General features: G+C 39.8%; 2 protein-coding genes and 1 pseudogene across 13 annotated transcripts in view; 1 reads left to right on the top strand and 2 right to left on the bottom strand.

Annotated features, from left to right (window-relative positions):
* Positions 1 to 23,437, top strand: part of ILDR1 (immunoglobulin like domain containing receptor 1) — a 44,702-nt gene extending 21,265 nt beyond the window's left edge. For 2 of the 8 annotated variants that reach the window (XM_087861591.1, XM_045812498.2), the window contains 3 exons: positions 1,023 to 1,154; positions 1,379 to 2,202; positions 6,417 to 7,359. In XM_087861591.1, coding sequence (XP_087717717.1) covers positions 1,023 to 1,154; positions 1,379 to 2,202; positions 6,417 to 6,458 — 998 coding nt within the window. In that variant the 3' untranslated portion in view covers positions 6,459 to 7,359. Of the gene's footprint in view, positions 1 to 1,022; positions 1,155 to 1,378; positions 3,854 to 6,416; positions 7,360 to 14,873; positions 15,000 to 17,617; positions 17,735 to 17,960 lie in introns of those variants that run through there. The other 6 variants (XM_087861590.1, XM_045812497.2, XM_087861588.1 and 3 more) reach the window with 4 other exon arrangements.
* LOC123802126 (vacuolar protein sorting-associated protein 29 pseudogene) lies at positions 12,180 to 13,862 on the bottom strand (annotated as a pseudogene).
* A 1,360-nt stretch (positions 23,438 to 24,797) lies between the features above and the next one.
* The window catches only part of SLC15A2 (solute carrier family 15 member 2), a 30,826-nt gene continuing 30,283 nt past the window's right edge, over positions 24,798 to 25,340 (bottom strand). For all 5 annotated transcript variants that reach the window (XM_045812526.2, XM_087861587.1, XM_045812527.2 and 2 more), the window contains one exon: positions 24,798 to 25,053. In XM_045812526.2, coding sequence (XP_045668482.2) covers positions 24,877 to 25,053 — 177 coding nt within the window. In that variant the 3' untranslated portion in view covers positions 24,798 to 24,876. The remainder of the gene's footprint in view (positions 25,054 to 25,340) is intronic.

The following is a 25,340-nucleotide window of genomic DNA, read 5'->3' on the forward strand; positions in this document are numbered from 1 at the left end:
GAGGGGCCACAGGGCTTGAGGACGCAGCAGGAGGTGGAAGTGTCAAGCGCGGGGCGTGAGGCAGGCACTTCCTGCCCTGGAACACACAAGTACCTTTCCTATACGCATGGATAGACAGAGACCTTGGGAGACAGTTACCACGAACCAAACCAGCTGAAAGCTTTGGTTTCTAATTTGCACTCACAGGGGCGGAGGGGAGGGGAGGGGTGGGGAGAGGACTGTGTGCTTGCTTCACACGGGCTGCACCTGGGGGACTAGAGTGGCATGTGTATGGGTTCCTTGTGCTGCCTTTTTATAGGATTTTCTTTACCCCGAAAGGAAATGGTATTTCCTTTCTCCCTTCTCTGCCCTCCCGGCACCCCTTAGAGATTCCCCCTACTTAGGGAAAACCCCAGCACTTACTGAGATAAGGAAAAGAGTAGAAAGGATCCACTGGGATCTACTTCAGCTTTTTGCATCTCTTGCCTCCCTTCCACCAGATCCTCCCCGCAAGGGCTGGTGTGCCAGCTCGAAGGTTCTTCAGTCTCCTTCCCTTTACCAGTAATTCTGCCCGGTGACCTTGGCATCTACCTGCTTTGTGTCGTTGTTGCTTTCCTTTTTCCACTCTGAGCAGGCGGCCCTGAGCTGCCCTGGCAGCCCCTGCCTCCCAGCCCCCTCGAAGTCCTTGGTGTCTGCATCTTCTATATTTGGCCTGTGACTGAAGGCCTTGTTGGCCTGGGACCTGAGGTTTCATCACCTACTGATATCCATGTATCTACCTGCATCTTAGGTGAACCTGGGAATGGCAGGGTGAGGCAATATTTCCAAGACTGGAAGTCAGGTATTACAGGCATACTTTCCTGGCTTGCATTGCCAGCTCCTTGCCAGATGACCGACTGGTCACTGCTCCCTTAACTCTGACTCCTATGCAAGATAGATTAGAAACCGGCCTCTTTGCAAGGCCGCTGGGTAGAGAGAAGTGAAGTGGGAGGTGTGGGGCTTGTCCTGGCTGAGGGTCTGCATTTCTCCTTTTTCCCCTGCAGCCCTGGCCCGCCACCGCTACATGAAGCAGGCTCAGGCCCTAGGCCCTCAGGTGATGGAAAAACCACTATACTGGGGGGCGGACAGGAGCTCCCAGGTCTCATCTTATCCAATGAACCTGCTGCCGCCGCGAGGTAACCGTTGCCAGAGATTTGGGGTGGGAGAGGGCAGAGGGCAAGCGTAGGTGCATGGGCTGCCTCGGGCCTTCCAGAGGAATATAGTGGGTATCTGTGATTGAGGATGGGGACGGGATGGACGCAAAACGCAAGCTGATCAATGTGGCACTTTGGTGCCCTGGTTCTGAGGGGCATGTTTTGAGCCAGCAGTTCTGCATGTTCTTATCCTTGTTTCTATTCAGATTTGTCCCAGCGATCCAGCCTCCCACAGATGCCAATGACCCAGACCGCCGCTCACCCTCCCATCGCCAATGGTGTCTTAGAGTATTTGGAGAAAGAGCTGCGGAACCTCCACCCCGCGCAGCCTCTGCCGCCTGACCTCAAAGCCAGATCCGGCCAAGCCTGCAGCATGCTGTCCTCCCTGGGCTCTGAGGTTGTGGAGCGCAGAATCATCCACCTGCCCCCGCTGATCGGAGCCCTGCCGTCCTCACGGAGGACCAGCAACTCCTCCCGCCAGCAGTGGCGCAGCCCAGTTCCCCCTGGACCCTGGGATCTGAGGGAGGGGAGAAGGCAGCCCCATTACCCTGATTTCCACCAGGAGCTTCAGGACCGGGAGCCTAAGCGCTGGGCGTTGGAGGGACGGGAGCTGAACCAGCTCAGGAGGGGAAGGCACCACCGCTCCAGGCCGCACGGGTCACCCACGCCCTGGTCAGACTGGGACAGCCTCAGTGACGGCCCCTCATCAAGTGAGGCCCGCTGGCGGCCCGACCGCCCCCCTGTCCGGAGCCGCTGCCCAGCCCGGCCGCGCAGGCCCAGCCCCCGGGAGAATGCCCGGAGGCCCCCGAGGCGCAGGCACCGCAGCTACTCCCCTCCCTTGCCTTCCGGCCTCAGTTCCTGGAGCTCCGAGGAGGACGACAAGGAGAGGCAGCCTCGGAGCCGGGGAGCCCCCCGCCGCCGCAGCTCCCCCTCCTCGCACTGGCCTGAGGAGAAGCCCCCCAGCTACCGCTCGCTGGACGTCATGCCAGGCAAGAATGGCCGGAGAGAAGGGAGTGTGGAGAGGCGCTCGGTGAGCCTGGGGCATCCTGCCGAGGGTCGGGCGTGGGCAGAGCGGGGCTGGGCCACAGCTGACACGGGCCACCCACATGCCACCCGTGAGGGTACCTCCTCCTTGAGCTTGCCCCGTGGGCGCGACGAGACCTCTCGTGGGAGCTAGAAGGGGCCCAGTGCATGCAGAGCTGGAGGAGGGCTGGATGCTCGATGCTTAAAAAGGGCCTTCTCATCCTCAGACACAAGACAGTCTCGTGAGGCAGGGTTCCCCCATTTCACAGATGAAGAAACGAGGCTCAGAACAACTGAGCGCCCGTGAGTAGTGGAGTAAGACTTAAATGCAGGTTTCGTGGCTAAGGCTTTACTTCCTGTCCTAGCTGCCTGCCTTTACTTAGCAAGTCTATTTCCATACCCCAGATTAGACCGTGCAGCCTGACAGGACGTTTGTGCCGCTTCTGGGGGCTGCAAGGCAGTGTGCAAGGCCCTGTATTCGAGGATGAGGCCCTGTGAGACCCCCAGAAAGAATCCTTTTTTTTTTTTTTTAAGATTTTATTTATTTATTTGACAGAGAGACAGCCAGCGAGAGAGGGAACACAAGCAGGGGGAGTGGGAGAGGAAGAAGCAGACTTCTAGGAGAGCAGGGAGCCCGATGCGGGGCTCGATCCCAGGACTCCGGGATCACGCCCTAGGCCGAAGGCAGACACAACCACTGAGCCACCCAGGCGCCCCTCCCCCCCCCAAAGAATCCTTACACTGTTTTAAAACAAAAACAAACACCTCATATCCCAAATATGGGTCAAACTTTAGGGTTCTGGAACAGGCAAGGCACCAATGGGTGCCAGTCATAGCTTACGAGCCTAAAAGGAGCACAAAGAGGGATCATGGCCTTATAGGCCTCAAATTTTTTTAAGGATGTGACTTAAAAAATCATTTTATAGTTGATATACTGAAACGATGGTATTCCCTTAATGTCATTTTGCAAAGTTATGCTGCCATGGCTCAAAAATATTCATGAACTGTCTTCAGAGTCAACTTAAATGAAAATCGATTTCTCTATGTGACCAAAATCCTTTTCTGTTTTGCTTCCTTTGAGATAAAGGGATATGTAGTAGGCTTTGAGGGAAGTTCCCAGAGTAGAGAATATTGTAGAAGAATTTTAGTCTCCCATACACTTCCAAAGATATTTGGAAATGCAAGTTCTGCTGTGATTTGTTTAAAAAGCAATCACATGCATGGAGTGTGCAAAGAAGCAGGCACCTTATGGGAGCTGTAGTGCTAGCCTTTCTAGAAAAGAGCCTTGGTGAGAGAGTAATTCATGAGGAAGGTAGCAAAGGCCTGCAGGCAGTTCTAAAATAATGGCAGTTCTCACAGACGTCCCAGGAAAGACGCAAAGACCATGAAACGTAGTAGTATCCTTACTAAGTGGTACCTAACTATGCACATTGATGCCATATTCCATTTAACCCTCACAACACCCTGTGAGGTTTGTACTGTTATCTTCATTTTATAGTGGATACAACTCTTTCTTCCATGTCACCAATAGGAAAATTACATTCTGAAAGGACACCTGGAACCAGTTAAAGCCAGGACAACTGCTGCTATTTTAGTCATAGAGTGACTAAACTGTCTCTTATCTTCATTTTAACAGGAAAAAAAAAAAAAAAAAAGAACTTGAAAGGCAGGTTTTGGCCCCAAATCCAAACCCTATCTTTGAAGTTCTTCTTCGTTTTCTTCTCTTTAAGTGAAATTATGTGGTTTCCTGTAGGAGAGAGAAGGGTAAAAGGAACACCAGTTATGTTCCAGACATTGGGATAAGCCTTTTCCAAACCTTATTTATTTAATCTTTGCAACAACACGTGAGGCTCAGTGAGACTGGGTGTCATGCTTGAAGTCACACAGCCAGTAGACAGTGAAGCCAGAGTTTGAGCACGGATAGCCCTCTGACTCAAGCCTGCACCCTTTCAGTAACTTTCGGCCTCATTCGTAAGAAGCAAGAATCGTTTGGGGCAATGATGTTTTCCTGCTATATTTCTTCCTGGTAACTTTGTTTCTTCCTCATTTTCTGCAAGTATTACAGCTTCCTTTATCATTAAGGTTTACACACTACTAATTCTACCACAAGCAAACCAAGTTTTCTGTTGTAAAGTTGCTCATGAGACGCAAAGATTTCGCTCAAGATCATTTTGAAAGCCTTCATTGTTTTGGATTTCTCTGAGCTTATCTCCCACAGAGTTAGTTACTTTATCATGTTCAACTGTCTACTCATATTCTGAGTGACTACAGGCCCAGGGCCATGGCTGGCTTTAGACAGTTGGTTCGTTTGAAGGGCACAGTGTTTTGTTTATAGTTTGAATTTTGAATGCCTTCAGTGAAGCAAAAGTCTCCAGGGCCAAAGTCTTACTCTGCTGCTCTCCTCGGTGGGGCTGGGCGCTTCCCGCGCACTTTGCTAATCTCTGAAGTCTTCAGAGCTTGGAGCTAGCGTCAGAGATCATAATACAATTGGGCCACCAGATGGCAATCTTTGATTATGTATAATAAAGTTTCTGTTTGCTCCTTGAGTTAATAAATGTATCACTATTTTCTTAAATCAAGCTTTCAGCAGTTACAGCTTTGCCATAACTTTTTATGAAATATTTATTAAAAATACTTTGTTAAATATTCAGAGCTGTATGCATTAATTAAAAAACCTTTTGGCTTTCATCGAACCTTCTGTCTTAAGAATAATGTTTAACAAGTAGATACCGAGGAACAAGGGCTTCCATCCAAAATAGGTAAGAACTATTCTCTGCACAGTGCACATGAGAAAATGGGAGTTATGTTGAGGAATCTCCCATTTGACTACAGAATCAGGATTCCAGCAGAGACCTGACCTCAGGTCTGGTGGTTTTGTTTTCTTTTGTTTTTTCACTCCATCAAAGGCCACAGTCTCAGAAATGTAAGAAACTGTAATGTCAATTTTTAAACTCCTGTGGTTTCAGACTGGGTTACCCCTGTGCTTCTGGCCTCCTTCAAACTGAATATCTTTCTTCCCAATCTTGCCCTACGAGAAAGAGCTTCCCAAGGCATTTCTGGTTTGTTGCAAACTTGGCCTGCACCCACCTGTTCTAATACAAGAGAAAACTGCATTCCTTCCTCTCCAAGTTAAACTCAAACTTGCAGTAGAGAATCCAAGATTTTTTTTCATTTTTCTTGACTCAAGTTAATAAAAAAAAATTTTTTTTTGCTCAGTATTCTTAATCCTCTACTTTTAATACAATGCCTATTCCTTGATCATGTCTGGGTTTTTCTTCAGCAAGCCTTGCACAAGTTCCTTTCGTCCCCTTTCATTGCTTTCCCTTGTATCAGAGAATATTCATCCCATAGCATTTTGATTAGAAGCCATGCCCCCTAAAACTCACTTTCCTATGACATAATTAATAATTATTTAAAAAAATAATAAACTCACTTTCCTGATAAAATGGAAACACAACTTTTTTATACAGTAACATGAATGTATATACACATGCATTTAATAGTATGTTTTGGGACAGATATCTTGTTTTGCCACTTCAAATAGGATATTAAAGGTCACATTCATGGACTACAGCTGTAGATATTCAAAACTTAGATAGAGATGATCCCCTACAATACATAGTTAGAGAAATATCAGAAATGTAGACCTTGCCCTGATAGAATAAGTTGAAAAAGTCGAAAGATCAAGTGTACTAACTTCTGAAGAAAAGTCACTGAGTTTGGTCAGAAAGAGGTAGCTAATGATCTTTGAAAAATAACTTGAGAGAAATACCAATGTATGAAGCTCAACTTTTTAGAAAAGGGCTGAGAAGGAACAGTTCAGGAGAATATGAATAAGAAAAGAAGAACTGGGCCATGTCTTCATGAACAAGTGGTAGGGAGATGCATCGGCTGATGAATGGACAGGGTACTTTATTTCAGTCTAAGGGAGACTTGAAGGTGTTAAAATCAGCAGGAGGCAAAGTGAATGAGACTGTAAGAAATTTTTAAACATTAAAGGTAGTTGAGGGAGGCTCCAGGGAGGTATGAAAGAAGAGTAACCTAAGCCTGGGGAAGAGACTGGCTTCATGAGGAATCAAGAAGTATTTTCTAGATTCAGTTATGCTGTCCCAGCATCCACTACTCACCTAGAATTTGTACCAGAATCAAGTGCACCTTGTATGTTGTATGCATAGACAATAGATCCCAGCTGACTGGATTCTTTTGTGTTCTGTTCCCCAGGAGAGAGCCAGCTCCCGTAGTGGAAGGAGTGTGGTCATTTAGTCACCAGGCACAGCACTACTTCTGTGGCTACTTCTCAGCTCCCACATGTCATCAGCATCACCCAGATTTCCAGCTGACTTGGGAGGCATACTGCAAGTCCCTATCTAACAGTTTTGGCTTAGATTCTGAGAAGAAAATAGAAAAATATTAAAAACAAGAGTTTGAGGAATTGATGACCATAGTGTTAGCCTTGGCTCACACTCTGCACAGAGTATCTGACTTGGAATAGACCCTAACTGGTACGTGATCCCTCAGGAACTTAGTAGCCTGAGTCTTCTGCTAGGTCACACAGCTCAAAACTATGGCCAGTCTCAAAGTGAGAACTCAGGAATCTTTAAGAAGAAACCAAACATGTTTCAGGTGCAGGCAATTTATTGAATACGGAAATTTCTGTGGGAACTTGTCTCTGTCTCTATAGCATACGTCCATTTTAGGAGTCCATCTTGCTGCACTCTCGCCCAGTCCTGAGTGCTCCCGAGGGTTGAGTCAGAGATGGCACAGGAAATACTCCAGCAATGTGCTCTCTCGTGGGCTATTTATGCAAGTGTAGAAAATCACTAAGAAGCAGTTTTGCACCAAATTTATTCCTGCCCCTTGTTTTCTTCTTGCTCTTTTTTTTTGCCTACATTTAATTTATATATCCTTATATATTATGTATCCAATTAAAATCAGTTTAAATGCTTCTTGGGAACAACACAGCATATAAATAAATTAGAAAGAAAATGTACTGGCCTAAGGATTCTGTCCCAAATAAATATTTACTTTGGTGTACTTGATTGAACTGAGTTTTCTTCCCTACTAAAACTCAGAGAAGAGCCCCAATTTGGATAGTTTGAAGTCACCTTTCTCCTGGCACCACTCAGCCTTGCAGAGTTGAGATTTCCCAAGCAGAAGCATCCAGGTAGGTTTGGCCACTCAGAGAACCCCAGGACGAGAGGGCTATGCTCTCTCTATAGTTAGCTCTACCACACCCTCCCATTTTCCTAGTCCCTTTGGTGTTTTCACGAATCCATTTGTGCTTGATGTAGAAATGCTCCTTGAGCAGATTGGAAGGAGATGGTCTGAACGGAGGGGTGTGTGTGTGGTCCTCAACAGTATCTTTATGTATATGGCCTTAAGCTCAGTTTAGATCCTGTTGTGTTGACACATTCATTTTTTTCCCCCAGCCTCATTAATTACATCTGGAGAAAATAGGTTAAATGCATGCATCAGGCAAATATTTCTTTCAGATTTTTGATGTCTATAATGCAACTGGGTCTAAAATAGCAAAACGGAAACAAAAATAAAAAATTTTAACAGATAAAGAAGACATAAAAATCACTAGGTGAGAGTCCTCTGGTCTGGACAAGATGGCATAGACCTTTTCCTTGCTCCTTCCCGCTAAGCATAACTTTATAAGCCCTGGAAATGGCGCAAGAAACAGGCAAAGGAGAATTCTAAAGGATGCTAAGTAGAAAGCAAGGTGATTTGGGAACCCAGAGCATGAGGAATAACACAGAGGCAGGGTATCTTGAATCCCCCAACCAAAAAAAAAAAAAAAGAGAGAGAGAGAGCCACCCAGAACTGGCATTTTCCAACTTCCCACCTCGCAAGAGAAGCTACTAGCTCATTCTTCCCCGTGGATTTCATGGGAGTCCCTTTGACAACCTCAGGCAATGGGGACCGACTAAGGCCCTGCCAAAAATAAATAACCAGGGGAAGTATGCTCCTTCCCTGCTGGGCCAGAGACTCTTCCATGGAGAGATACTGTGGTGAGTAGGAAGAACCAGTAAGAGAGACTCAGGTAAAGCATGTAACCCAGCTGAGAAAGCTCTTCGTTCCCAAGGGCCAGAGACTCTCATTCCCTGCTGAGATAGTAGGGCTGACTAGGGAACCAGGAGAAAGACCTGTCACAGCTAGCAGCTTGGGCCTGGAAATCACTTTGTCTCCATGAAACTGAGACTCTCCTCCCTGGCCCAGATTAACTAGGGTAGCGGGGGGGGGGGGGGGGGAGGGCACCAAGAGAAAGATTTCTACACACCCCTCCCTCACCAAGAGATATCTGGCAACCCAGCCAGAGGAAATTCCTTCTATCCCCTCAGGCACCACCGACAGAGACCAGAGTGCGCCCCATCAGCACCAAATACATCACGTAGGCCAACATAACATCACAAAGTTTCTGAAAATTAAATTGCCATTGGCCTTATGGCCTGCAAAAGTAGGCTAAAACTTGTATATTGAACCTAATAGAAGAACTTCCTGTAAAATAAAACATTAAAATAGAACCCAGAGTATCCTAACATAATAGACAAAATGATCAGAATACAAACCAAGAACCAAGAAAATCACTTGAATGAAAGACAAAATCACCTGATGCCAACCTGATATGAATCAGATGTTGGAATTATCTGATAAGAATTTGAAGGCAGTCATTATAAAAATACTATAACAATCAATAACAAATCATCTTAAAAAATAGAAGATTTCAAAAAAGAAATAGAAGTTATGCAAAAAAGAAAAGGAAATTATAAAACTGAAAAACACAACAGAAATTAAAAACTCATGGGATGGGCTCAACAGTGGAGTAGAAATAAGAGGATAGAATCAGTGAACATGAGGACAGAACAATAGAATTCACTCAATTTGAACAATAAGAAGTAAACAGGAAAAAATGAACAGAGTCTCAAGGACCTGTGAGACTATAACAAAATATATCATTGGCGTGCCAGAAAGTAGAGGAGAAAAGTGGGGGTGAATGAGTATTTGAGGAAATAATGGCTGGGAACTGCCTGTATTTGATGAAAGACACCAACCTAGAGATTGAATGAACCTAAAAGCTGAATGAACACAAACAGGATAAACCTAAAGGATCCATGGCAAGATAGATCATAATTAAAGTTTTAAAAAAGAACAAAACTCCTGAAAGTAGCCAGAGAGAAACAAGGCATTCTCTGCAGGGAAACACCAATTTAAGTGGATTTCTTATGTAAAACCACAAAGAAGGAAATGGCAAAGTGTTTTTTAAGTGATGAAAGAAAAGAACTGTTAACCATAATTCTCTATCTGGAAAAGCTGTTTTTCAGGAATGAAGGGAAAATAAAGACGTTCATAGATGAATGAAAGTTAAGATTCTGTGACTGGCAGACCTACCCTGAAAAGACTGAAGTTATTCACACAGAAAGGAAATGATAAAAGAAGGAAACTTACAGCATCAGGAATCAAGAAGAAACATAGAAAGAACAGAAATCTGAGTCCATACAATAGACAATTCTTTTCCTTATGAGTTTTATAAATCATATTTGATGATTGAAACAAAAAATATAATACTAATACTCAAAACAATGATATTTAAAGGTGGGAAAGGTAAAGACACCTAAATGGAAGTGAAGTTTCTAAACTTTATCTGAAGTGGTAAATGTTGATAGCAGTACATCATTTTAAGTAGCACCCACAGAAACCCCTGTGAAAATTGTAGAGAGAGACAAACTCAAAAGTATTACTCAGCCATCAGAAAGGATGAATACCTTCCGTTTGCATTGACATGGGTGGAACTGGAGGGGATTATATTAAGTGAAATAAGTCAAGCAGAGAAAGACAATTATCATATGGTTTCAATTATATGTGGAACATAAGGAATAGCATGGAGGACCGTAGGGGAAAGGAGGGAAAACTGAATGGGAAGAAATCAGAGAGGGAGACAAACCATGAGAGACTCTGGACTCCAGGAAACAAACTGAGGGTTACAGAAGGGAGGGGAGTGATGGGTATTAAGGAGGGCACATGTTGTGATGAACACTGGGTGTTATACGCAACTAATAAACCATTGAACACTATATCAAAAACTAATGATGTGCTATATGTTGGCTAACTGAACATAACAATAAAAAATAAAGTTTCTTTAAAAAAAGGTGCTCTTTTAAAAAAATAAACTAAGGGTTGCTGGAGGGGAGGTGGGTGAGGGGATGGGGTAACTGGGTGATGGGCTCTAAGGAGGGTACATGACGTGATGAGCACTGGGTGTTATACGCAACTGATAAATTACTGAACACTACATCTGAAACTAAGTATGTACTACATGTTGGCTAATCGAATTTAAATAAAAATAAGTAAATAAAATGAAAAAAAATTTAAAAAATTTAAAAAGGTGCTCTTTTAAAACTTTTATTTTATTATGTTATGTTAGTCACCATACAGTACATCATTAGTTTTTGATGTAGTTTCCATGATTCATTGTTTGCATATAACATCCAGTGCACCATGCAATACATGCCCTCCTTAATACCCATCACTGGCCTAGCCCATCCCTCCACCCCCCCTTCCCTCTGAAACCCTCAGTTTGTTTCCCGGAGTCCATAGACAAACCATGATAAAATGTCTATAAATAAATCAAGATGGAATCCTAAAGCGCATTCAGGTAACCTGCAAAAAGGCAAGAAAGAGGAAAAGGAGCAACAAATAGCAGAGGAAACAAATAGAAAATAAATAATAAAATACTAAAGTGGTCACATATAGATAGTTAGCTTAAATGTAAATGGTCTAAATACGCCAACAAAACACTGGGATTGGCAGATTAAAAAAAAAAAACAACTATATCCTACATGTAAGCAATTCACTTGGAGCACTGATTTCAAATTCAGACACAGGTTGAAAATAAAAGGGAGGGGAAAGGTATACTACATACACACTAATAAGAAGAGCAGAAGTGGCAACATTAATATCTTATAAAGTAGACTTCAAAGCAAGGGAAATTATCAGAGAAAAGAGACATCATATAGTGATAAAAGGATCAATCTGCCCAGAAGATATATTATGCTAAATGTCTGCAAACTAAACCACAGAGCCTCAAATACATGAAGCATAACTGATAAAGCTGAAATGAGAAAGAGAATGAGCTCTGGTTAGGGTCAATACCCCTCTCTTCCAGTAACCAATAGAACTACTAGGCATAGTCTTGAGGATACAGATCTGAACAACACAATCAATCAGCAGGATCTAACTAACATATATAAAACAGACCACCCAACAAGAACAGAATACATTTTTCTCAATTGCCTTTGGGACATTCACTAAATAGAAAAAACAAAACATAAAACATACCATAAACAAAACCTAGACAAATGTAAAAGAATTGAAATCATACAGAATGTGTACTCTGACTCTAATGGAATCAAACTAGAAATCTACAACAAAGAAAACAGGAAACTCTTGAAATACTTAGAAACTAAGCAAACACACTTCTAAATAATTACAGGCAAAAAGGAACTCTCAACGGGAATATAAAAAATGAAATAATTAAATAAATTAAATAAAAATGAAAACAACATATCAAAATATGTAGGATCCAGCTAAATCAGTACTGAGAGGGAAATTTATAGCACTAAATGTTTACATTTAAAATGAGGAAAGGTGCATTTCTGTAACCTATGTTCTTAATTCAATAAGCTAGAAAAAGGAGCAAAACAAACCCAAAGTAAATGGAAGGGATGAACTAATATAAGAACAGAAAATAAAACTGGAAATAGAAAACATTACTAAAAAACTCAAGAAATAAGAAGTTTGTTCTTCAAAAATATCAATAAAATTGATAAACCTCCATTAAGACTGACAAAAACAGAATACATATCATTAATATCAGGATGAAATAGGAAATATCATTTCAGATACTGCAGCTAGTATAAAGTAAATAAAAAGTATAAAATAAATAATAAACATAAATAATTATCATATAGTTATTAAGCAGTAATTATAAATAAATAAATAATAAGAGAGTACTACATATAACTTTATGCTCATAAGTATAGTGGCTTAGAAGAAATGAAATAATTCCCTGAGAACCACAAACAGCCAAAATTCAACTAAGATGAAATAGATCATCCCAAAAGTTCTATAACCATTAGGGAAATTGGATTTTTTTGGCTTTAAGATTTTTTATATTCAATTTGTGCTACTTTCACATTGTGTCCAGTTTACTGATACAGATAAGTGACAACCATAGAAGTCTCAGTATCTGTCAACACAAATGAAGGGATAATGTTTGTTTCCAAGGCATTATAATGCTCCCATTAACTGGGTTAATGTAAAATTTTTCAATGCTCAAATGCTTTAAATTTGTGTGTATGAGATAAGAAGAATGTCCACATCAAACTGCTTCTGTAACAGGGCTAAGCTGGCCGTATCTCCCATGGAATAACTTGATGCCCATGGATCAAACCGATTTTGAACTGCCCAGCAGTTACAACTTTCTGTTCTAGATAATTCAGATTCTCATCAAAGTCTCCTCTTACAATATGAATATCACAGGCCAGCGTCTTGAGATAGTCATAACTGTCTTTGGTGCAAAGGTTTCCAGTACAGAGAATGTGCTGAATCTTTCCTGGCACCAGCAGTTTTTTTAGCTGACAAACTAATATGGAATATGCGGGTCTCCTAATACCAACACCAACTTCCTGTCACTGGGCTCCACTCAGTCACCACAAGCGCTGCCACCTTAGGAGATCGGATTTTAGAAATTTAGAAATCAGATTATAGAAAAGCTCTCTGAAATGACATCTCCAGACCCAGATAGTCTCACTGGAGAATTCTAGCAAAACTTTAAAAGTATAATTAACACTAACTTTACACAATCTCTTCCAGAAAATAGAAGAGGAAGAAATACTCCCTGCTCATTTAAGGAAGACAGTGCAAAGCCATGGCAAAAGTCATTACAAAAAAAGAAAACAATGAACAAACAACCCTCCTGAACTTAGATGCAAAATTCCTTAACAGAATATTACCAGATATTTTAATACATAAAAATAATTATACACCATGAACAAGGGGGAGTTGGTCCAGATACATAAGCCTGGTTCCCAGCATAGTAAAAACAATCTTGAAAGACAAAATTGGAGGACTTATACCTTCCAATTTTAAAATGTACTATAAAGCTATAGTAGTTAAGAGAGTGTGGTACTGGCATAGTATAGACATATTGATCAGTGGAACAGAATTGAGAGTCCAGAAATAAATCTTTAAATTTATGGTAAACCGATTTCTTACAAAGCTGTTTAGACAATTCAGTGAGGGAAGGATTGTCTTTTCTACAAATGATGCTAGGTCATTTGGATAGCCACATGTAAAAAGATGGATTTAGACCCATCATACATATGCAAATAATTAACTCAAAATGGATAATAGTCTAAATGTAAGAGTTAAAACTGTAAAACGTTTAGAGAAAAAGATAGAAGAAAACCTTTGTGTCCTTGGATTAAGTAAAGAGTTCTTAGATATGACACCAATAGCATAATCCTTAAAAGAAAAAAATTATAAATTGGACTTCATCAAAATTTAAGTTTTGCACTTCAAAAGACACCATTAGGGAAATAGAAATACAAATCAAAAACTTAGAGAATATATTCACAAATCCTTGATAAAAATACTTCTAATCATAATCTATAAAGAAATCTTACAACTCAATAGGACAACAAAATTTTTAAAAATAGACAAGATATGAATAGAGATTTCACAAAAAGGAAAACATAAAGATGGCTAATGAGCACATGAAAAGATGTTCTATGTAATATTATTATCCTTAGGAAAATACAAATTAAAACCACAATGAGACACCATGCCATACCCATTAGAATGACAATAATAAAAGAGACAGACAATAATAAGTGGTAGCATAGATGTGGAGAAATGGAAATCTTCATAGTTGCTGATGGAAATGTGAAATAATGTGGCTGCTTTGGAAGCCTTTTGGCAATTAAAAAATGTATATTAGACATAAATTTACCATATAACCCAAAAATTCCACTCCCTGTTATTACCCAAGAGAAATTATCTACATTAAAACATATATGAATGTTCATAGAAGCCTTATTTATAATAACAGAAAAAGTAGAAAAAAATCCAAATTTCCATCAACTGGTGAACAGCTGAACAAAATGTGGTATAGCCATACAGTGGAATTCTATTCAGTAATAAAGAAAAACAAATTACTGATACATACTACAATATGGATGAACTTCAAAAATATTATGCTAAGTGAAAGAAGCCAGATACAAAAGATCACATATCATATGATTCTATTTATATGAGATGTCCAGAAAAGGCAAATCTTTAGAGACAGTAAGTCAGTGGTTGCTTAAGACTGGGATTGGAACAGGAATTGACTGCAAATGGACTAGAGGCTTCTTTCTGGGGTGACAAAAATGAGCTAAAAATGGATTATGGTGATGGTTGCACAACTTTGTAAACTTCACTAAAAATCGTAAAACTGTATGCTTATAATGGGTGAAATCTATGATATGTAGTATACCTTAATAAAAATCTTAAGTATAGTAGGTCAAACATCATTACAAAGTGTGTTCTTTGATATATAATGAGTAATAGAAATCCTTTTAAAATGTGTTCATATGAATGTTAGTTTTAATTTAAAATTTTTTCCTTTTCTAACAGAAAAAGGGAAATTGAAACAAAACTGGAAGAATTGTTAAACTTCAAATATTTCACTCGAAGTGATTTTATTTTTGAAAAGCGCCCTCCTGGATTATGAAAAAGGACAAAGGAAAATGTTGAGCCATTGTGAGTCATTGTGCTTTAAAACCCCAGGTTTTGAAAGTGCTATTGGATTATGAAAAAAGACAAAGGAAAATGTTGAGTAGTTGAAGTCATTGTGCTTTAAAACCCTAGGTTTCAAATGCTAGCCACTCTCACATTCCCTGTAATCTCTGCTCACCTCTTGATTTAGTTTTGTTGTCAAAGCAAACAAAGTTCCCAGTTATATTAATTTTTAAAAATGCAAAAAAGATATAATTTTTATTTAAGGTTATTTTTTGGATACAAAGATATAGGCATCTTAAAAATCAAAAGCAATTCTGGTCTCAATTCTGTTGAGTAAAATGCCGTGCTTTTTGGGGGTAATTTCATGGAGGACAGAGTTCATTTTAAGTTCAGCTACATCAAGATATGAACTAGACAGGCCCTCCTCCCTCCCCCCCACCCTCGAACACTCTCTCTAATAAATAAAATCTTGAAAAAAAAAAAGGAACCTCAAATTTACATATTTTATTTCTTATAGATGAGATATATTAGTTTGTTTACATAAATGTATATTGTATCAGTTATAACATATATTTTACATTCTGATGTGGAAAAGACTGAGGACGGTCTGTGGGGATATTTTTTCTCTTCTCTGTAGATCAATGGCTCTTAAAATATGGTCCTGGATCAGCAGCATCAATATCACATGGGAACTTGTTAAAATGCAAATTATCAGACCCCATTTTTTGGCTATTGAATTAGGAACTTTGGGTATAGAGTCCAGGAATGTTTTAACAAACCATCTAGATATTTCTCACGCATACTAATGTTTGAGAACTGACTAAATATTTATTTTTTTCTGCCTGAATACTTGAAGATATCTTACCTTGAAATTCAATGACCTAATCCACTAATCCAGGGTATTTTAGAATTGAGAGCTTTCTGTCCAAATTTCCTGAATTCCTTTCAGTGTGTAGTCTGGCTGGTCAAGGAAGCAAAGCAAACAAATTAATCACTTGGCTGCTATGACTGAATAACTATACATCTCAGGATAGTTTTAATTTATGCCTATTGTGCCTGTGCGTTTATTACTAGTGCCTCCTTTCACTTTCAAGACTGTCCTAGTTTGGATGATAGATTATATGTTTACCCTATTTACGACCAGTGAGCCCAGTGGTTTGCAAAATATCTATGATCAAGATGTGGTATGGACTCTGTGGAAGCTCTGAGAGAAAATTCAGCATAGAGATCTATAGGGTTTTGGAGGAAAATCATGCCTGTTTTGAATAGAAAGTATCCTCATTTTGAGATATAGCTCTTGGCTTGCTGTTGGGCTGTGGTAGAAACTGAACACCCATTTGACTGTGGAACACCAGTTGCCCCACATGAGTTGAGTGTTTTATCTACCAAGCCATAGGATCAGCCATGTCCAGCAATACCCCTTTATCATGTGGTATATTTGGGACTGGGCCTGAGCAAGTGTAAACTGGATGAGCAGGTCGCTCTTAATCGTGGTGTGCCTATTCCCATTGCACTGCCATCCTGCTCTCATTCTTGGCTTAAGCCACAGGCAATGCTCTCTATGGCCAGAAAAAATCTGAGCCTATTTGGTAGATGGTTTTGCATGACAGTTGGTGATGACTTCTGCGATGCAGCTGCCCCACCAAGTTTGTGGCCCTGCAGTAAAAGGAAAGGTAATTCCACCCACTGGGCAGAATCCTAAACATGACATTTCATTGCCCATTTTGCCCAAAGGAAAGTTGGCCTATGGAGCAGCTCTATAGTAATACATGGATAGAGACTAATGATTTGGCAGCATAGTCAGGGACATGAACGGAATGATAAGAGAATTGATAACAAGTTGGTCTGGAGAAAAAGGTATGTGGAGGGATCTCTCAGAACGAATTCAGAGTATTAGAATGTTTGTGTCCTATATAAATGTTCACCAAAGGGCCTTTACTCCATAGAGTTTTCTTTACCTAGGTAAACATGATGACCTTCCTATTTCAGCACTAGGGTCCCTATGATCAATTATTTAATTCCAAATATCCCTGTGAGTCAAACCATTATGATTGCCCCGCCAGCTCTTCTGTTTACTAAAGTAATCAGCCCAAGTTGTTTTTGATAATTTGGTGCTACTTAGTAGTCTCTGCCACCCTGAGATATCATATTCCTCACTGAAATCATAGAACCCATTTCAATATCAGCAGCCACCTTCATCTCTGACCTACAGAAGACAGCCACTATGGTGCTTTTCAAATACGTTGGTACTACCTTCATTAATGCATTTCTCAATGTTATTGTGACAGCCCTGTCTTCAGGGCTGGGATGGCTGAGTAGGTAATACATGACAGATCCCCTCTAATGTTCTTATTTCCCTAAATCTTTTTTTTTCTTTGAAAGATTCACTCATTTACCTCAGAGAGAGAGAGACACACACACACAAAAAGAGAGAGAAAGAGGGAGAGAGCGCATGAGGGAGGGGCCAATGAAGAGGGAGAGAAGCTCCAGCAGAGTCCCCACTGCCAGGGAACCTGACACAGAGCTCAATCCCACGACCCTGAGACCACAACCTGAGCTGAAACCAAGAGTCAGATGCCTAACTGACTAAGCCACTCAGGTGCCCCATTCTCTAAATCTTGTTATTCCTTCCTCTACAGTGGATTTCTGGCATCTCAACTCAGCATAAGCCAGAAATGAATTCAATTTTCAGCCTACCAAAAACAAAATGAGAAATAATTAGAACTCTGGATAGCACATTGAATCCAGAGTCTCTGGTAAGTGTACCTATATAATAATTTCAGCCTAACTGAAATTTATTTTCCTCCACCCCTGATGCAGTACCCTCATAATTCAGTTCCATGTATTTTCCGCCATATTTCCATGTATTTTGCTAATAAACATTAGTGCAATTTTGTAACTTTTTTTGCCATGCAGGACTCTTGCTTCTGATTTGACTTGGTAATTCCCCGGGTTTCTTTTTGTGTCTTACATATCTTGTAGGGGGTTGGAGAAGCCTATAGCTGAAACTACCAACAGGTGCAGCCAAAAACGTACTCCATAATGACTGCCTCCCTCACCAAAGAACTGGAAAAAGAGCAGTGTAGCAGTACATGAGACATTTTGACAATACCCACCCTACTCCAGCCGAGTGCCAATGGAAAAACTGTCTCCTCCACTACCTGTGGAACTGAGTGTCCATGGAACTGAGCAGGAAGTTTAACTTTTATTCCTCAACCAATGACAACTTGAATAAAAAAAAGACAATTAGCAGATATCAGTGGGATGACTCAGATGTTGGAATTATCTGACAAGGACTGTAAAGAAGCAACCATAAAAATGTTTCAGCTAGCAATTATGCTCTTGAGACAAATAAAAAACTAGAAAGTCTTAGCAAAGAAATAAAGCTATGAAGAAAGAACCAAAAAGAAATTGTAAAACTGAAAACTATAATAAATGAAAGAAAACTGAATGGATGTGCTCAGTAGTAGATTAGAGATGACAGAGGAAAGAAGATTAATAAAAGAACAGATTAATAGAAGCTATCCAATCTGAATAACAACAAATGAACAGAGCATCAGGGGCCTGTGGCATAATAACAAAATATCCAACATTCATGCCACCAGAGTCCCAAAACACAAGAGAAAGAGAATGAGACTGGAAAACTATTCAAAGAAACATTCAAAGGATGTAATATTTCCAAATTTGGTGAAAGAAATAAACCTACAGATTCAAGAAGGTTAGAAACCACAAAAAGAAGAAACCAAAGGAAAAAAATCCAAGACACAGCACATCAGAATCAAACATCAAAAAAAACCCAGAAATGAATAAAAATCTTAAAAGCAGTTACAGAGAAATTATGCACTGTCTATAATAGAAAAATGGTTCAAATGGCAGCAATTTTTTTGGATGTATTAAACAATTTATTGACTATACAAAGTGATTCTGCCCAGGACAATCTGCATGTCCTGGACAGCAAATATTTATCTGAAACTATGGAGGCCAAAAGGAACTGGCACAACAGTTTCCAAGTGCTGAAAAAGAAGAACTGTTAACCCTATTTCTATATGCAGGAAAAATATACTTCAGGAATAAAAGTAAAATAAAGACATTCTCAAAAGAAGAAAAACTAAGAATATTTGTCACCAGCAGACCTACCAGTAAGAATGGCTAAAGGGAGTTCTCTACACAGAAAAGAAATGATAACAGAATGAGGCTTGAGAATTCAGGAAAGAACAAACAATGGAATGGGCTTTCTGAAGCTCCCTATGGCTTTCTTGTTCCCCAGCTCTCCTTTTAAAATATTTCACTGGTCTCCTGCTGCCTCAACCTATAGTGTGGCCCTAGGCAGCTGCGATGCTGATCTTGACCATATTGCTGCTGGTTGATGTTCTTCTCAGCAACGTCAAGGCATAGAGCTTTTCTGAAGTGCTCCAAGTCAGGTCAGTTTTCTTCAGCAGCTGCTCTTACCACAGAAAAGAAAAAGAATGTCAAAAGCAGTATGCTACCTCCATACTGTTTTCAAGAGTGGCTGTACTAGCTTGCATTCTCATCACTATAAGAGGTTTCCCCTTTCTCTGCATCCTTGCCAACAAGTGTTGTTTCCTGTGTTGTTAATTTTAGCCATTCTGACTGGTGTGAGATGATAGCTCTCTCAAGTTTTGATTTGTATTTTTCTTTTTTTTTTTTTAAGATTTTATTTATTTACTTGACAGAGAGAGAGACAGCCAGTGAGAGGGGGAACACAAGCAGGGGGAGTGGGAGAGGAAGAAGCAGGTTCTCAGCAGAGGAGCCTGATGTGGGGCTCGATCCCAGAACGCCGGGATCACTCCCTGAGCCAAAGGCAGACGCTCAACGACTGAGCCACCCAGGTGCCCCTGATTTGTATTTTTCTGACGGTGAGTGATGTTGAGTATCTTTTCATGTATCTGTTGGCCATTTGTATGTCTTCTTTGGAGAAATATCTGTTCATGTCTTCTGCCCATTTTTATTGGGATTATTTGTGGTTTTGGGGGGTGTTGAGTTTTATAAATTCTTTATATATTTTGGATACTAACCCTTTATCAGCTATGCCATTTGCAAATATCTTCTCCCATTCCATAGGTTACCGTTTAGTTTTGTTGACTGCTTCCTTTGCCATGCAGAAGCTTTTTATTTTGATGAAGTCCCTATAGTTTATTTTTGCTTTTGTTTCCCTTGCCTCAGGAGACCTATCTAGAAAAAATTGCTATGGCTGATGTCAGAGAAAATACTGCCTGTGCTCTTTTCTAGGGTTTTTATAGTTTTAGGTGCCACATTTAGGTCTTCAATTCATTTTGAACTTATTTTTGTGTATGGTGTGTATTTTGTGTGTTACTAAAGTCATCTAGTTTCATTCTTTTGCATGTTGCTGTCCAGTTTTCCCAACACCATTTGTTGAAAAGACTGTCTTTTTCCCATTGGATTTTCTTTCCTACTTTGTTGAAGATTCGTTGACCATATAATTGTTATTTCTGGATTTTCTATTCTGTTCCATTGATCTACGTATCTATTTTTGTGTCAGTACCATACTGTTTTGATTACTACATCTTTGTAATATAATTTGAAGTCCAAACTCATACTCCTCTTGAACTCTAGTATTGGAAAACCCCAGTACTAGTCCTTGAACCTCTCACTTCCTGGGATATCTCATCAAATCTCATGCCTTTAAATGCCATTTATATACTGATGACTCTCAAGTTTAGATTTCTAGCTCCCGCTTCTTAACTAAGCTTCAGACCCATGAAACTGCCAGCTCAACATCTCCAATTGGACACCAAAGTAGCATCTGAAGTTCAACATACACAAAACAAAATTCTTAGTTACTTTACAGCCCACCCTTACTCTTAACCCTAGTTTTCCTACTCCCCCTAAATTTCACCATCATTCATCCTCATTCCTCAAGACCCCAAAGCTAAGAGTCAACATTGATTTCTTTCTTTTAAACTGTATATACAAACCATACTCAAATCATGTCAGTCCTACCTAAAGTTAAATTCCACGTCAAACCATTTCTTCCTACTTCCACTCCTACTTACCTTGTCCAAGTAACAATTGCTTTTTGCCTGGACAATTACAAAAGTGTTCTAATTGGAATCCTTGCTTCCACTCCTTCCTACATACAGACAGCAGCCAGAGTTACCCTAAATATAGAATCAGATTATGTCATTCCCATGTTCTAAACCTCCAATGGTTTCACATCTCACTTAGAATAACATCAAAATGTCTTACCGTGGTTACAAAGCCCACATCATCTGGTCCCTAGCTTCTGCTAACTGCATCCTTTACCGCTTTACACCTTATTGCAGCCCTGTAATACTGTCCTTCTTGTTCTTCCTTAATATTACCCCACCTTCCTCAAGGCCTCTGTACTTTCTAGGATCTTGATATTCAGTGAAAATAAGTAAGGTAACCCACACAGGTATAGTAGATTATTCATTTTCATTTTTCCAATAACTAATTTGGTGAATGGTACTTGATGGAACTCAAAGATATATTTGGATAAGTAATAACTTTCTTAAAACCTGGAGATTTTAGCCAGCCTTCTGGTTGGGATCTAAGCCTATATTATGGTATAGTTGCCAAAACATCTAATGTTACCTAAGGCTGTATTTATAGAAGTATATTGTTTAGAGAAAGGCAGGTCTTAGTTCTTCTAGTCAGACTACTTCTGGAAGTGTATTTGGCTCTAGGTATCACATATTAAGAGGGATTCTGAGCCAGTTACATTTTTAAAATTTTTTATTTAAATTCAATTTAGTTAACGTGTATTGTATTATTAGTTTCAGGGGTAGAATTTGGTGATTCATCAGTTGCATATAACACCCAGTGCTCATTACATCAAGTGCCCTCCTTAATGCCCATCACCCAATTACCCCATCCCTCCCCCATCTCCCCTCCGGCAACCCTCAGTTTGTTTCCTAGAGTTAAAAGTCTTTTATGGTTTGCCTCCCTCTCTATTTTCATCTTATTTTATTTTTCCTTCCTTTCCCCTATGTTCATCTGTTTTGTTTCTTAAATTCCACATATGAGTGAAATCATATGGTATTTGTCTTTCTCTGACTGACTTATTTTGCTTAGCATGATACCCCCAGTTCCATCCATGTTGTTGCAAATGGCAAGATTTCATTCTTTTTGATGGCTGTGTAATATTCCATTGTATGTATATACCACATCTTCTTTATCCATTCATCTGTCAATGGACATCTGGGCTCTTTTCATAGTTTGGCTATTGTGGACATTGCTGCTATAAACATTGGGGTGCAGGTGCCCCTTCAAATCACTGTATCCTTTGGATAAATATCTAGTAGTGCAATTGCTGGGTGGTAGGATATTTAACTTTTTGAGGAACCTCCATACCATTTTCCTGAGTGGCTAATATAGTTTTCAGAAGAGGTAAAACAGTGTTAGAAGGTGCTCTGTGAAGGCCCATTAAATGAACTGAGAATCTTAAACTTGGTTTATATCCACTTGATGACTGAGGAGACATAAAAGCTCTCCCCAAATAGCAAAAAGTCGGCCACATGAGAGGGGGTTATGCTTATTCTTGTTAGCTATGAAGGAGAGAACCAAGGGTAGGAGGTTTCAGAGAGGAAGATTTTAGTTCAGAATAGGAAAGAACTGCCTACCACAGTTTTTCCCAAACCAATGTTCTGCAGAATACTATGCCATTTTAGGCTAAACAAAGTGTCTTGTGTCTTTACTGCAGGATTTCTCAGAATCTTTACTATGGAAGAGGATATAATATGCCTCATTCCAAAAACTTATTTGTGCATAGAAACTTTTATTCACAGAGCACTATCAACTTCTCTGGAAACAATACCTCATAGAACAGATTGAGTTAAGGCTGCTCAAAAATAAATAGAATATCTTCTGAAGAAGTAGGGTCAGGTTCACAGCAAGATATCTGGAAAAAACTGAATGGTGTTGTTGTCACTTCAGTATTTCTAAAACCATGGTCACTAAAACTAAAGTATGTAACACTTGGGAAATTGGAGCAACTTATCTTATTTGTTACATTTAGTATGTGAGAGTCAACACAGTTCTAGATGAAATAATAGAGCAAAACCAATGGAAATGAGGCTCTTGGGATAGTGGCTCTGAATTTTTTTCCCTAGAAATACACAGTAGTATAATGATATCCCCATGTCTGTCCACTGGCTCATTCACTGCATGCAAGGTAATGTTTTTCACCTTTTTCATTACCACAGAAACAAAAAAACCCTCATGTACCACTCTTGTCCTCCCCTACAGATTTTGGTGGGATATTTACATGGGACCAAGCCCCTCCACCGAGCATCATTATTTTGTAAGTTTAAACCTAGAATGTGATCATAACTTTTTTTAGTAAACAGGGAATTCCCAGGCCTAAGTGGAGAAATAGCATTTAAAAATTACGGGACTAATGAATGGATAAAGATTATATATATATATATATATATATATATATATATATATATATAATATTCCATTATATATATAAAATAATATTCAGCCACAAAAAAGAACAAAAACTTGCCATTTGCAACAGCATGCATGGAGCTAGAGTGTATTATGCTAAGTGAAATAAGTCAGTCAGAGAGAGACAAGATATAAGATTTGACTCATATGTGGAACTTGAGAAACAAAACAAATGAACATGGTGGGGGGGGGAAGAGAGGCAATCCATGAATCATACTCTTAACTACAGAGAACAAACGGATGGTTACCAGAGGGGAGGTAGGCAGGAGGATAGGTTAAATAGGTGATAGGGTGTAGGAGTGCACTTGTTGTGATGAGCCTGGGTGTTGTATGTAAGTGATGAATCACTAAATTCTACATCTGAAACTAATATTACACTGTATATTAATTAACTGGAAGTAAAATAAGAACTTGGAAAAAGAAATTAAAGTTATGGTAAAAGTAAAATAGGAAAAACTTATCAAAACAGACCCACTGCTTTGAGGCTGAAGAGTATAATAATAAAAAAAGGAAGTTGGATTCATAAAAATACTGTTGTTATTAAATATCTGTTACAATAAGCAAGAAATGATGTAATAATAAGAAAAAGCTAGCCCAACAACACTGAAAATGCATGGTTGGAAAATTATAATTAGTATCCATACAACTGTCCACAGGAAGGCATAATTCAGCTGAAACATTGTAGTCCCTAAGAAGAATGTGCATTAAAGAAGACTCAACAGAATTTCTACAATTTATACCTGTTCTTGTTTTCCAGAATCATGCTTACCATATTTAATTTGATTTCCAAAGATCTATCGGTTTGACAAAAGGGGTGTTTGGGTTAGTAGATAAAATACTGTAATTATCAGAAAGATATATTTCTTCTGTATGTTAATAAAATGTCATTTGTTTCCTACAACCTGTACTGAAAAATTTACTAGACAGGCCAGGCCCTGAACCAGATCGCACCATAAATACCAATTCTTGAGGTCCTAGTGAATAGTACAATTATGTTGCTTATGAAGAAACTTGAAATACCATTTCTGTTATTCTGCAATTTTGCCCCCGAATCAACCCCTCAAAAAATGGAGTCATCAGTTCTAAATGGCAAGTAAAGGGATTCCCACATAACTTTGCATAACCCCAGAGACTAATTTCAATTATACACTTGTGTTTTTAATGGCCATTTAGAAATGCTAGGCCTGCTTCAGAAATACTACACAATGTTTACAGAGTTTAGTAATTGGTGGGAAGATATAGAGTCTCCGGGGACTTTAATGTACTGGAATATCCAGTCCTAGAACTGCCTCTATCATGAGAGAAGAGTGGAGCAGATCAGCTCAGATACGATGCTACTTCTCTTCCCTAGCCAAGTAGGAGAAAAAAAAAAATGCCTTAGAATGGGTGATGACCAAGACCAAAGCCAGGATTTTGGGTCTGGGAAGAATCCGGGGAGCCATTAGAGCTTTGTCTTCTTGGTCTCCAGGTTGATCACGTTCCCTTGGGTATGGGGAATCTTCTTATCTGCTGGCTCCTGTAAATCCTCTGGCTTTATAGGAACATAGTAATAGCCCATGATGGAGAAAATCAGGCAGACCACCAGCAGGAGACAGGAAAACAAAATGAATTCAGCCCACTGCAGGAAGAAATAAATATAAGAGAAGAAGATGGAAAAACTTGAAAACTAAATGGATCTTTATAGGATGAGGACCAGGGAGCAGACTGACTCAGGGTCCCCAATGTAGGCAGAGGTTTGTTAAAAGAAGAGTGGCTTCACTGGCCTCTCCTCATATGGGCCTATGGTGGTCATTATTGCCACTCATATATCTATTTTCCTGGCAATGTCTGTTTATATCTAACCCATCTTACACAGAGCACTGAGTGGGGAATGTGGGAGGCAAAGGGTTGGGGGAAGAGGGAGGA

The sequence above is a fragment of the Ursus americanus genome, chromosome 4 (assembly GCF_024610735.1).
Source record: "Ursus americanus isolate L20-20 chromosome 4, mUrsAme1.1.p, whole genome shotgun sequence".
NCBI lineage: Eukaryota > Metazoa > Chordata > Mammalia > Carnivora > Ursidae > Ursus > Ursus americanus.